Source organism: Hyperolius riggenbachi, chromosome 10 (assembly GCF_040937935.1).
Source record: "Hyperolius riggenbachi isolate aHypRig1 chromosome 10, aHypRig1.pri, whole genome shotgun sequence".
Classification (NCBI taxonomy): Eukaryota; Metazoa; Chordata; class Amphibia; order Anura; family Hyperoliidae; genus Hyperolius; species Hyperolius riggenbachi.
Window position 1 is genome coordinate 227069510 of NC_090655.1, and position 14360 is coordinate 227083869.

General features: G+C 45.7%; 1 protein-coding gene across 1 annotated transcript in view; it reads right to left on the reverse strand.

The window, feature by feature from the left end:
* Window positions 1-1344: 1344 nt before the first annotated feature.
* The window catches only part of LOC137534642 (uncharacterized), a 30244-nt gene continuing 17228 nt past the window's right edge, over window positions 1345-14360 (reverse strand). The window contains exons 4-7 of the mRNA XM_068256246.1: window positions 12122-12235; window positions 11258-11428; window positions 8871-9018; window positions 1345-4807 (exon numbers count right to left, since the gene is read on the reverse strand). Of these exons, the coding sequence (XP_068112347.1) occupies window positions 1998-4807; window positions 8871-9018; window positions 11258-11428; window positions 12122-12235 (3243 nt within the window). The 3' untranslated portion in view covers window positions 1345-1997. The remainder of the gene's footprint in view (window positions 4808-8870; window positions 9019-11257; window positions 11429-12121; window positions 12236-14360) is intronic.

Below are 14360 nucleotides of genomic sequence, written 5' to 3' on the forward strand. Positions count from 1 at the left end.
TTAAATTACACAGAAACAATACCTTCAAATAGCTGTTACTTCCTGGATGACCCTTGTGCTTACCCTTACTTATCTCCCCAACACCAAACAGAAGCCAACAACTGTGCAGCGTAATCTAGATGTTCCGTGACAAGGGAATCGCACAATCTTAAAGAAAACTGGAGATGGAGAAAAAAAAATTATACATACCTGGATCCCTTCAGGCTAGTCGGTCCCTCACCATTGTCCACCGCCACCTGAATCCTCCACTATATGCCCCATTAACTCCGCGAGTCAGGGCGTACTGCAAATACACGGCTGTACACGCGCCCTGCCGCCGGGAGCGTTCTGTGCCTGTTCAGTACAATTGTGCAGGAGCTGCTGGGGTGCAATGGGGAGCACGCATGGTCAGCCTGCGCCGAGTGGCCCCGACTGTCGGAATTACTGAGCCGCCTAGCGGAGGATCCAAGTGGCGGAGGGAGATGATAAGGGACTGACTAGCCTGAAGGGGGCTGGAGATAGAGACAGGTATGTATATTTTTATTGTCTCAGGTACACTTTAAATTTACACTTGCCTACGGATGAGCGCGCACAGTTTTGCGGGAAGTGAAAACTGTACAATAGTGAGAGAGAGGGTTGTTAATTTACCTGTATGTCCATCTCTTGACACCGTGCTCCATCCTACCGCCACTATCTCCTTCACATCTGTCAATTCTACTGTGAAGGAGGACATATCGGGAGGATGGAGTGCAGCGTGGTGCGCCATGCCAGGAGTCAGTCCTACAAGTAAATGAACCCTCTCTGCTGCGCCCTCTCAAGAACAGGCGGGAACAGTTTTGCTACTCACAAAAACAGTGGCCATCCCTGACACCTGCCCCTGCTACAGTTATTTTGAAAAGAAAAAGAAAGAAAGAAAAAAAAAACGCTATGGTTAGAATAGAGCAAGCAAATAATATGAAATAATCCAACATAAGGGCTAATCACAACTTTATACTAGAAACCAATGCCCACATGTAAACAAAGGAAACCTACTCCTTTACAGAATTTCAATAGTAATCCATAGTTTATTAGGTTGAAAAGCTAACAATATTAAAATCACATTAAAAAGGGATACAAATACACAAAGTACTGAGTGTAGTCAGACAACCAGCCACCAACATTTTGTTTAAAGGTATATGTATACATGCAGGTTATGCAACAACTGACAAGCCAGGAAAAAAAGTGGATTAAAGTACAATATAATCAGCTAACTAACTGCAGGTTGTCTGACTACACTCAGTACTTTAGAGTATTTTTATCCCTTTTTAATGCGATTTTAATATTAGGTCAGCTTTTCAACCTAATAAAATATGGATTACTATTGAAATTATTTAAAGTAGTACAGTTCCTTCATTTACATATGGGCATCTGTTTTTAGTGTCATTAACTGTCCATTCAAATAACAGCATTTCCGTATTCTGTAAAGGTTTTACTGTTTGAACCACACAACACTTTGGCGGTGAAGTCCCTGCTGCATTTTAGGTGGGGGAATCACATCAATGCACTCTTCAACGAGATGCAAAATCATTGTGGCCTTGCTTACAACAATCATTGGGAGGTAAACGTTGACCTACTACCAAGTTGTGCGAACATCATTATGTGGCAAAGGTCATTATAGAAGTTAGATGGAGATAGATATGGCTTGAGCAAAATGTGTTGTGGCTCCTGTAAGCGATCCGTTTCTCCCAAATTGTACGCAGCTAATTAGGACAATCACGGGGCACCCAATTCCAAACTGCATACATTTTGCAAGCAAACCATAATTATTTGCATCTCACTGACCATATGTATACTAGAGATTAAAGAAGCCAACTGGAGACTCCTCCAACAGCTTCTTGGCAATTTTCTGCTCATACCTTTGGGCAGAACAATTCAGCCTATGCACTGCGCTTGGCACCAGCAGCCAAGCGCTTTCTGGTATAGATCATCATCTTTCTTCTTTGAAAAAGGATTTTCCTTTCTAAAATCTTGGAGAAGGACTATAGTTTGCATTGGCCTTTCTTATGTGCAGTAAGGTGAATCCTCTGAGTAAACGTTTTCCCACAATCTGAGCAGGCAAAAGGACGCTGGCCTGTGTGACTTACAAGATGTTTCTTAAGGTCTGATTTCTGGATGAACGCCTTACCACAGTCTGGACATGCAAAGGGGCGCTCTCCGGTGTGAATTTTGTGATGCCGGTACAGGTTTCCCTTGTTAATGAAAGACTTCTCACATTCTGAACATTTAAATGGCCGCTTGTCTGAATGACTTCTTTGGTGCTTAATGAGGTGTTCCCGAAGGATATAAGACTTGTCACACCTTGAACAAGAAAAGGGCCGCTCGCCCGTGTGGCTTCTCTGGTGTTTAATGAGGTGCTCTTTCCGAGAGAAAGACTTCCCACATTCGGTACAAGGAAACAGGCGCTCCCCCCTGTGGGTTCTCAGGTGTACTCTGAGATTTCCCATCTGAGAAAACAACTTTCCACACACCAAACATATTACAGCCTCTTTGCATGTGTGAGTTAGAAAATGAGCAGCCAGATGCCTCTTATTTTGAAAACATTGATCACACCGTGAACATGGAAATTTCCCACTAGGTGGGTGTGAGCGAGTGGATTTCACTGCATGTGGTGAAACTGCCTCTCCTCCTGGGGAATATTGTGTGACCTCACAAAATGTTTCTTTCCTTCTATGAAATCTTCCACACTCCAAACATGAAAGCCGTGTGTGAATTTTCTGGTGCATAAGAAGGTGTCCCTGTCGAGTAAAAGTTTTACCGCACTTTAAACATGTAAAAGTTTTCTCAGATGATCTTCGTTCGTGGACATGACTTTTCTGGTGCATCAACAGGGTTGCTTTCCAAGCAAAAAGTTTTCCACACACTGAACAAGAAAAAGAACGCTCGCCTGTGTGAACTGTCTGGTGTTGTTGAACGTATCTTTGGTATCTGAAAGTTTTTCCACATTTAGAACACGAGAAAGGATTTTGATCATTGTGCATTTGGAGGTGTGAAATTAGTTCAGATTTATTTTCAAAACATTTATGACACTGAGAACATGGAAATGTCCCATCAGTATTTTGCTCAATTTCTGGATGCGACCTGGTAGGGGATTCATTAGGATGAGAAAGATCAGGTGTGCCCACCACACTGGGACATATATTCATGTGCAAATTACCAGAAGAGGATTCCTCAGAATTGGGTGCATCTAGTGATCTTGTCACAATAAGACATTGAGGACTGGTGTTAAGGGTAACAGGATGCAATTTTGTGGAAGAAGAGTCCTTAGAAGGAGAAAGGCCTACTGATCTCTTCACATTATTTAATGGTACCTGGATATTAGGGGAAATAGCATGAGATTTACTGAAGGAAGATACTACAGAAGGAGAAGGACCTGGCGATTGATTCGCTGTGCAAGGTTCTAGACAGACATTCAATGTTTCAGGATACAATTCACTGGAAGAGGTTTCCTTAGAAGAAGGATCTGGTGATGGTGAGTGAAGTTTCAGACAGCTATCTGAGGCAACAGGATGCAGTTCACTTGGAGAAGATTCCTTAGGAGGATTTGGTGATGGATTCGCTATACAAGGTCGTAGACAGATATTCGCGGTAACAGGATGCAATTCACTTGAAGAAGATTCCGTAGAAGAAGGATCTGGTGATGGATTCACTATGCAAGGTTGTAGACAGTTATTTGAAGTTTCAAGATGCAATTCACTTGGAGAAGATTCTGTAGAAGAAGGATCTGGTGATGGATTTGTTATGCGAGGTTGTAGACAGATATTCGAGGTTTCAGAATGCAATTTACGGGAAGAGGATTCCTTAGGAGGATCTAGTGATGGATTTGTTTTGCGACGCCGCAGAGAGATGTTCGAGGTAACCGGATGCAATTCACTAGGAGAAGATTCCTTAGAAGAACGATCTGGTGATGGGTTTCCTTTGCGAGGCCGTAGACAGATATTCAAGGCTACAGGATGCAATTCACTGGTAGAGGATTCCTTAGAAGGATCTGCTTTGCGACGCCGCAGAGAGATATTCGAGGATACAGGATGCAATTTACTGGAAGAGGTTTCCTTAGAAGAGAGATCTGGTGATGAATTCCTTACGCGAGATCGAAGACCGATATTCAAGGTAACTGGATGCAATTCACTGGGAGAAGATTCTTTAGAAGGGGGATCTAGTGATGGGTTTGCTTTGCGCGGCCGTAGACCAATATTTGAGGTTACAGGATGCAATTTACTGGGAGAAGATTCTTTAGTAGAGGGATCTGGTGATGGGTTTGCTTTGCGCAGCCGTAGACCGATATTCGAGGTTACAGGATGCAATTCACTTGCAGCAGATTCCTTAGAAGAAGGATCAGATGATGGGTTTGCCTTGCGAGGTCGTAGACAGATATTTGAGGTCACAGGATGCAATTCACTGGGAGAGCATTCCATAGAAGAGGGATCTGGTGATGGATTCACTATGCGAGGTTGTAGACCGATATTTGAGGTAACCGGATGCAATTCACTGGGAGAGGAGTCCTTAGAAGAGGGATCTGGTGATGGGTTTGCTTTGCAAGGTTGTAGACCGATATTTGAGGTTACAGGATGCAATTCACTGGGAGAAGATTCCTTAGAAGGATGACCTGGTGATTTCTTTATACTGCAATCCTGTGGTTGGATATTTGGGGTTACAGAATGTGACCCAATGGAAGATTCCTTTGCGTTGGAAGGGTCTGCCCCTCTGTCCTCACAGTAAGACTCATCACATGTAGTCGGAGGCGTAGAATTAAGAAGATGTCTGTCCAAGGTATTCTCCAAATTGTACCCATCTGTTGGGGATAAAGAAAAAGAAATTATAATATATATTTATTGTTAAAAAAAAAGCACTTTTTCCAAATTATTTAAAGGGGCACTATGGCGGGGAAAAAAAAAAAAAACTGTAAAATTTAAAATATGTGCAAACATATACAGATAAGAAATACGTTTTTTCCAGAGTAAAATGAGCCGTAAATTACTTTTCTCCTATGTTGCTGTCACAGTAGGTAGTAGAAATCTAAACAGAAGTGACAGGTTTTGGACTAGTCCATCTCCTCATTGGGGATTCTCAGGGATTTATTTACTTTCAAAATCACTTAGTGAATGGCAGTTGCTCTGTCCAACTGCCAAAAAAATGTGTAACAAGCAGGGAAGCTGTCCAGCATGATTGTTTAATTCTTTATAAAGATATTCACTTAAAAAAAAAAAAAAAAAAAAAGATTTGAAGCCTTGCTGAGAATCCCCTCTGAAGAGATGGACTAGTCCAAAACCTGTAGCTTCTGTCAGATTTCTATTACCTACTGTAAGTGACAGCAACATAGGAGAGAAGTAATGTATGGCTCATTTTACTCTGGGGAAAAAAATGTACCGTATTTTTCGCCGTATAAGACGCTCCGGAATATAAGACGCACCCAGGTTTAGAGGGCAAAAACCAGGAAAAAAAAATGTATGCTAAACCTGGTGTGTCTATATACTGGAGCGTCTTGTATATGTTCTCCCCCAATTAATGTCCTCCATGTGACCTCAGTTGTCCCCCATGTGCCCTCAGGGGTCCCCAGTGTGGTCCTCCTGTGTCCCCATATGTCCGCAGTGTGGTCCCCCTTTGTCCTTAGGTGTCCTCGGGCGTCCGCAGTGTGGTCCTTAGCTGTCCCCCAGGTGCCCATAGCTGTCCCCCAGGTGCCCATAGCTGTCCCCCAGGTGCCCATAGCTGTGCCCCAGGTGCCCATAGCTGTGCCCCAGGTGCCCATAGCTGTGCCCCAGGTGCCCATAGCTGTGCCCCAGGTGCCCATAGCTGTGCCCCAGGTGCCCATAGCTGTGCCCCAGGTGCCCATAGCTGTGCCCCAGGTGCCCATAGCTGTGCCCCAGGTGCCCATAGCTGTGCCCCAGGTGTCCATAGCTGTGCCCCAGGTGTCCATAGCTGTGCCCCAGGTGTCCATAGCTGTGCCCCAGGTGTCCATAGCTGTCCCCGCTACATGTGTGGTCTGCTCTCCGTACGGTAATGTCTGCAGGGGCATGTATGTATGTGCCGCCCCTGTGTTCCTGGCTCCCCCCATGTGGTGCGCAGACTCGTTCCCCTGCCTGATTGTCCGTTCCCGCATAGGTGCACTCACGTCCCCGCAATTGTACTCTACCCTCCCCGCTCGTTTCTGCTACCCTCCCCGCTCGTGTGCGCTGCCCCCATGTCAGCATAGCAGCCGCAGTCTTACTATGCCAGCGGCTCCCGGGATCGCAGACCTGGTCTTCTGTCTTGCCGCTCTAGTGATGGCTTCTGCAATACGCGTCATCAGCAGAAGCCATCACTAAAGCGGCAAGACAGAAGACCAGTTCTGCGATCCCGGGAGCCGCTGGCATAGTAAGACTGCGGCTGCTATGCTGACATGGGGGCAGCGCACACGAGCGGGGAGGGTAGCAGAAACGAGCGGGGAGGGTAGAGTACAATTGCGGGGACGTGAGTGCACCTATGCGGGAACGGACAATCAGGCAGGGGAACGAGTCTGCGCACCACATGGGGGGAGCCAGGAACACAGGGGCGGCACATACATACATGCCCCTGCAGACATTACCGTACGGAGAGCAGACCACACATGTAGCTAAATGCAGGGAATCCCCGACGTGGCGGCGGTTAGTATCGGCGGGTGTTCTTAAGTCGGGGATTCCCTGCATTTGCCGTATAAGACGCAGGGACTTTTTCTCCCCATTTTTGGGGGAGAAAAAGTGCGTCTTATCCGGCGAAAAATACGGTACTTATTTGTCTAGGTTTGCATATATTTTAAATGTTAAAGATTTTTTTTTTTTTGCCATAGTGCCCCTTTAAAGTGTACCTGACATGATGCATAATAGGATGAAATAAATAAGTGTACTACACAGCACCAAGCCTACTTAGAACTTGCCTGTGTTCGCTTTTTATTTTATTCATTACAACCATTAATAAACTAATGTTTTCCAGTACAGGAAGAGTGAAAAAAACTGGAGTCATCTATGTAAATGAGCTTGTTGCACAGCTTGTTGAATTCAGTCTGGTTTCTTAAAAAGTAAATAGAAGTCAAAACAGCTGAAAGCTTGTATGATAAGGCTTCTGATAATCAGAATCAATTTTATTTGGCCGAATAAATTTGCACTTACAGGAAACTGATTTGGCAGTTACTTAATGTTCCTTTGTCTGTGCCAGACAATAAGATATAAAAACAGACAGAATAGATATCAGTCAAGGACAGTATATAGATGAAAGTGGTGGCAAGGAGGATGAGAAGTATGTACTCTAATGCTAAAAGTCCTAGCAGCTCTAGTGCGGTTCTGCATTAAGGACAACTGTCAGAAACACCTCATATGCTGCATGCTTGTTCAGGGTCTATAACTAAAAATATTAGAGGCGAAGATTCAGCAGGATAGCCAGGCACATTGTATTGTTTAAAATAAAAAATATGGCAGCCTCCATATCCCTTTCACTTCAGTTGTCCCTTAAAAATTCTATCATCCTCTTCATGGTAGTAAGAAGAAGATTTTCTTATGACTGAAGGTTGTTCTCTATGCTGTAGAAACAACCAGGTTTTCCCACATGTAGGACAGCTTTATTTGGTAACAAATACGACTATTTAACATTATACTGAGGAACAGAGATGGGCCTTTCTTATGGTGTACAGTATCCTCATTTTTTGGTACTATGATGTTATACTGAGGAATAGAGATGGGCCTTTCATATGGGGTACAGTATCTCCTCCTCATTTGTTGGTACTACGATGTTATACTGAGAAATGGAGATGGGTCTTTCATATGGTGTACAGTATCACCTCCTCATTTGTTGGTACTATGATGTTATACTGAGAAATGGAGATGGACCTTTCATGTGGTGTACAGTATCTCCTCCTCATTTGTAGGTACTATGATGTTATACTGAGGAATGGAGATGGGCCTTATATGGTGTACAGTATCCCCTCATTTGTTGGTGCTATAATATTATACTGAGGGGTGGAGATGGGCCTTTCATATAGTGTACAGTATCTCCTCCTCATTTGTTGGTACTATGATGTTATACTGAGGAATGGAGATGGGCCTTTCATATGGTATACAGTATCTCCTCCTCATTTGTTGGCACTATGATGTTATACTGAGGAATGGAGATGGGCCTTTCATATGGGGTACAGTATCTCCTCCTCATTTGTTGGTACTATGATGTTATACTGAGGAATGGAGATGGGCCTTTCATATGGTGTACAGTATCTCCCCCTCATTTGTTGGTACTATGATGTTATACTGAGGAATGGAGATGGGCCTTTCATATGATGTGCAGTATCTCCTCCTCATTTGTTGGTACTATGATGTTATACTGAGGAATGGAGATGGGCCTTTCATATGGTGTACAGTATCTCCTCCTCATTTGTTGGTACTATGATGTTATACTGAGGAATGGAGATGGACCTTTCATATGGTGTACAGTATCTCCTCCTCATTTGTTGGTACTATGATGTTATTATAATGAGGAATGGAGATGGGCCTTTCATATGGTGTACAGTATCTGCTCCTCATGTGTTGGTACTATGATGTTATACTGAGGAATGGAGATGGGCCTTTCATATGGTGTACAGTATCTCCTCCTCATTTGTTGGTACTATGATGTTATACTGAGGAATGGAGATGGGCCTTATATGGTGTACAGTATCTCCTCATGTAAGACAGCCTAATCCAGTAACATAAGAACAAATACAGACTTAGACTTTCTCTTATACATTCTAAGGGTCAAACATTTGCATGAAGGATACATTCATAGAAAACCAAAATGGAATTACTAGTCCAGTTAAAATAAATGAAGAAAAGGAAACCCGCTCATGAAGGAAGATGGGAGTTAGGTTAGTTCTTTACCTGAGACCTGCGTTCCTAATTGACTGATTTCCATCATTTCACTCTCCTCTGTAGACTGCTGAGAGCACAGCTCATAGGTCTCTACTTGACTCTTCTCCATCTCGTCATCTTCTACAACCTTAATTCTGAGATCAGTGAAGTCTTCAGCCTAAACCCACAAATTGACAGGAAACAACCTTTGTAACATTCACTATTTTAGCGCAGGAGTTATTTATAGGTTTTAACCTTTGTAACATTGCAATAAAGCAGTAACACTACAAAGAAGAATATAAACTTACTTTGAGTCACCTTTAAACTCCAGAGACATAAATACATTGTACTGAGTGATACCCTACAGCAGGGGTGTCAAACTCAATCATGCAAGGGGCCAAAATCTAAAACACAGTCTTAGTTGTGGGGCCGCATTGTATATTAAAAATGCTATTGGTGGAACCCAGATAGGCACCCTAAAATATACATTGTGGAGTAACCAAGCCAGTGGATGGGTTTGGAGTGGAGAGGGTGGCAGCTCCACACAGCTAACAGCTGTCTCACTTAAAAAGAATACTTGCTTGTAAGTGTGGAAAGGGCAAAGACACCATGCTTTTAAATGCGTGCCGCGAATGTGCGCCGACAGTAGACCTACTTGACAAATTGCAACAAGATACTGGGAGGGTGTGTGTATTTAGAGAAAAATAAAAATGAAAAGTATGGGCGCTATCAATTAACCACTTAACGACCGCCTAACGTCGCCAGGTCGAAGTGGTGTTTCCATGGAAACGGCCGCTTGTCGTTCCATGTCAGTTCACAGAGGGTGTCTCCGTGAACAGCCTGCGAGCCTCCGATAGCGGCTCGCAGGCTAATTGTAAACACGCGGGGAAGAAATCCCCACTGTTTACATCATATGGCGTAACGGAGATCGGCGATCCCCGGCCTCTAATTGGCCGGGGATCGCCGGCACCTGATAGGCTGCAGCCTATCAGAGGCGGCGCAGGACACATCGCCGTCCTGTGCTGCCCACAGCAACGAGGGGAGGGAGGGAAGGGGAGCGAACCGGAAAATCGCTGCAGAGGTTTGAGAAGCCCCCCCCCCCCCCCCGCCACAGAGCGCGGCGGCGATCAGACCCCCGCAGCAGGTCATCCCCTAGTGGGGAAAAAAGGGGGTGGGGGAAGTCTGGTCGCCCTGCCTCACTGCTGATCTGTGCTGTGGGCTGGAGAGCCCACGCAGCACAGATCAGCAAAAAACAGCCCGGTCCTTAAGTGGTTAAAGTGAACCTAAACCAATCAAAGAAAAAGAGTTCCCGTTACCTGGGACTTCGACCAGCCTCCCGCAGTGGCCCTGTGCCCACTGGTCCTCTACAATCCTTCGTTCTCCCGCCGCGACCAAGTTTAGTTTTTCACCGACAGAGTCGGTGGGCCACTGCGCCTGCGCGGCCCTCAGCATGCGTAGCTTTGCTCGCATTCCCGTCCACAATAGAGTCCTGCGCATGCGCACACTTGCAAGCACTCAGGTCGCCCAAAACTGTATTGATCAAATGGGGGTATAACTTCAACAGGAGGGACAGCGGAGAACCGAGGGAATGCAGAGAGGTATGGGGAGGCTCTGTGGGATCCAGAGTATTTTCTAAGCTGGCTTTAGTTTTACTTTAACCACTTGAGGACCGCAGTATTAAACCCCCCTAGTGACCAGGACATTTTTTGTTAAAATGGCCACTGCAGCTTTAAGGCCAAGCTGCAGGGCCGCACAACACAGCACACAAGTGATTCCACCCCCCTTTTCCCCCCACCAACAGAGCTTCCTGTGGGTGGTGTCTGATCCCCTGCACAATGTTTATTTTTTCACAAATCTTTATATTTTTAAATACATTTTTTTTTTAAATCCTAAACCGTCCCTTCTCCCCCCGCTAGCCAATCATTCTGATCGGCTGTCATAGACTTCAGCCTATGACAGTGGATCACCGCTGACACTCTGGAGGTGACAGCCGTGTCACACAGCTGTCCCCAGCACAGCGCTGCAGCAGATCGCAGCACTGTACAAAGTAATTAGACTGCGGTTACGCCATCTAACAGTCTCCGAGTGGCGAATGCCGCTGGGATGTGCCTGCAGCCTGCGCACGATCTCCTGCTAGCCCCATAAACAGCAGTTCACGCCAATTGGCGGAGCGGTCCTGGGGCTCCCGTACTGCTCACGCCAATTGGCGTGCAGCAGACGGCAACTGGTTAATCAGAATTACAGATGTAAAGTCTTAGGCATGATGATTAGAGCAAATTGCATTGTATGCATCATATTGGATTGTGCACTTTATTCTGCTTGCTGCAGTTTAGTGCCTACACCTCACTGATACAGTCCCCATCCACACATTCCTTCTTGATGCTGGAATATGTCCCAGAATTCCCAGCGCGGCTCACCTGACCGTAAAGCACCTCCGTCATCCTGTTTATGATCCTTTGAATCCTCTCTCTACCGTTGGTCTCAGAAGCTAGAGTGCACGGCGGTGACACAATCGCACGGGATGGGCCAAGAGAAGGATCGTTGGAGTTCAATAACTGATCAGAATTCTTCCTCACCAATTCATAATCCTGTGTAATAACATACAGTAAGAGAAATCACCATATACATTCACAGACTCCTCACCTCTCCAGTCATCAATAGCTCCAATACAATATACAGTCATGGACGGCTGCTATAAAATATACACAGTCATGGATGGCTGCTATACAATATACAGTCATGGACGGCTGCTATACAATATACAGTCATGGACGGCTGCTATACAATATACACAGTCATGGATGGCTGCTATACAATATACACAGTCATGGATGGCTGCTATACAATATACACAGTCATGGATGGCTGCTATACAATATACAGTCATGGATGGCTGCTATACAATATACAGTCATGGATGGCTGCTATACAATATACAGTCATGGATGGCTGCTATACAATATACAGTCATGGATGGCTCCTATACAATATACAGTCATGGACGGCTCCTATACAATATACAGTCATGGACGGCTCCTATACAATACAGTCATGGACGGCTCCTATACAATATACAGTCATGGATGGCTGCTATACAATATACAGTCATGGACAGCTCCTATACAATATACAGTCATGGATGCCTCTGATACTATACAAGATAACATACTTATCTAGCTAGCAATTATACAGTATTCAAACAATGTTATCGCATCTTGAAAAAAAATTAACAACAACAGTGATTAAAAATAATGTAACAACTCTCCCAGAATCCTCCTCACCTCTCCAGTCAGCAGGTAGATGATGTCCAGGGCGAGGCTTATTATCATCTCAGTCATGTGACTCCAGTACTCATCCATGCTCGTTGATGTGGACGCATCACAGGAAGTTACTTTCTGTAGAGGGACAATTAAAAGTTATTTGGCCTGTAGAACTTGAAGCTGCAATATTACAGGGGAAGAAATAACACAACACAGTGAAGACCAATTACACCGTTAACATTATTATTAGGGACAAGTGCAAGAGCGGATTGTTAGATCCCTGTATAGGATCATACGTTAACCTTGAGACGATCATTAAGAGAATCTGTAAGGAAAAAAAGTGCCACTATGGTGTAGTTACCTCGGGAGGGGGAATCCTCTGGATCCTAATGAGGCTTCCCTGGCTTCTTCAGCCTCCTGAATCCAGCGCTGGCAGATCCCAAACAGCATCCAGCAATATTTACCAATCCGCGTTCCTGCGTAGACGCATTATCATCTTCCCCTTGGGCTCTATCAGAAACAGCCAGGCCCGATTGGGTCCGCTGTACTGCAGACACGAGTCACCTGCACAATAGAGCGGTCCCAATCGGCGCTGAGCTAATTCCGCCAGAGCTTGTACTGCGGCTAGATAAATATTGCTGCACACTAAAGCCCCTACTGCACCTGCACCGCCCGCCAACAAGCTTGTTGGCAGATTTTCAGGGGCAGACAGCGGTAGATCTGAGTCTGAAGAGGACGGGGAAGCCTCATTAGGATCCAGAGGCTTCCCCCTCCTGGGGTACATACCCCATAGGGGCACTGTTTTCCCTTACAGATTCTCTTTAAAATAGTACTTTGTTGAAAACAGCCAACAAAGCAAGCTCTCTCTTAGCCTCAGTCCACTGGTAACGACTCCTCCAGGTCAGGGCCGTTTTTAGGCAAAGGCATTCCATGCCGTTACCTGGAGTGCCATTTGTCCTGGGGGGGGGCAGCGTCATGCCTTTGGTTGAAGCCCCATTCCCCAAACAAATCCCTGCCCCCAAAGGGTGTTCTATCAGCAGCTTTTGCTGTGTGTATGTAGCAGCAGGAAGTTCAGTGTTCTGAGGAGCAGCAGCATTGCAGTTCCCTGGAGAGCAGATATCCCAAGGTCCGGATAATGCAACATGCAAGCCGCTTTCACTGTGTCCCTCTATTCCACCCAGTGTCTTTTTGTTCCCCTTTATGTCTCCTTCTGCACCGCTTTGTACCCCCTTCAGTCCCCTGTGCAACCTCTGTCCCCCTTCGCCCCCCTGTGCCACTTCTTCTACCCTGAACCTCCTCCTGCCCCCCCCCCCCCCCCCCTGTGCCTCCTTTGTCCCCCTGTCCCCTTGTGCCTAAGCTCTTTCTGTCCCTCTTTGTGCCTCCTAATGTCCCCCTGTGCCACTATCTGTCCCCATCCCCCTCCTGCACTCCCCCAGCCCAATGTGTAAATGCAGAGTATAGCGCAGCAGAAGCTGTGCTCTCACCTCCCCGCCGGGGTCCAGTGCTGTGCTTGAGTGACCATCCTGTGTCTCCGGCTCTTTCTAGCGCTGGCGCCTCACTCTCCTCATGTCGCGCGTTATCATGCTACATGCAGTAGGATAGCTGGGCACTAGAGCAAGTGGTGAGCGGACAGGCGGAAGCACAGCACCACCAGTGGATACTTTGCACTCACACGCTAAGCTGGGGGAGTGCAACAATGGGGTGTGCAATGAAATGTGACTGTTTGTATCTTGGGACTGACGGGGGGGGGGGGGGGTCCTTGGGGGAAATGACACTGGACTTCCGGTCTAGAGTGACAAAAGTCTAGAGACGGCCCTGCTCCCGGTGTTCCCAAACCTCACTACTATTCTATCAATTGTGTCCAGACCTGACTGCATCTCTGGATTATAACCTGCTACTGTTTTGCATTTGACAATGATGACTGCTGGCTTCACTTCCAATCATGGAAGGACCAGTATCATCCAAGAATGCTGCTGCAACACTAACAGCAAAAAGACGTTAAAAAAAACCAAAAAACAAGACTTGTCTTAATGCCCAGTCTAATTACAGATACTAAGACTATTTTTAATAGTAAAATGGTATGGGACACTGAAGTTGGAGAGCCTCAGAGTATGGTGGGGGGGGGGGGGAGTGGGAGAAGCTGTACACTATCATGCATGGAGCATAGTACAAAGCTAGCGGTCGCAGTCAGATCAGTATTACAGCAGAATCCAGCAGGGATCAGATCTAGTGTTTTGTTCTCCCATTTTCATTTGGAAGA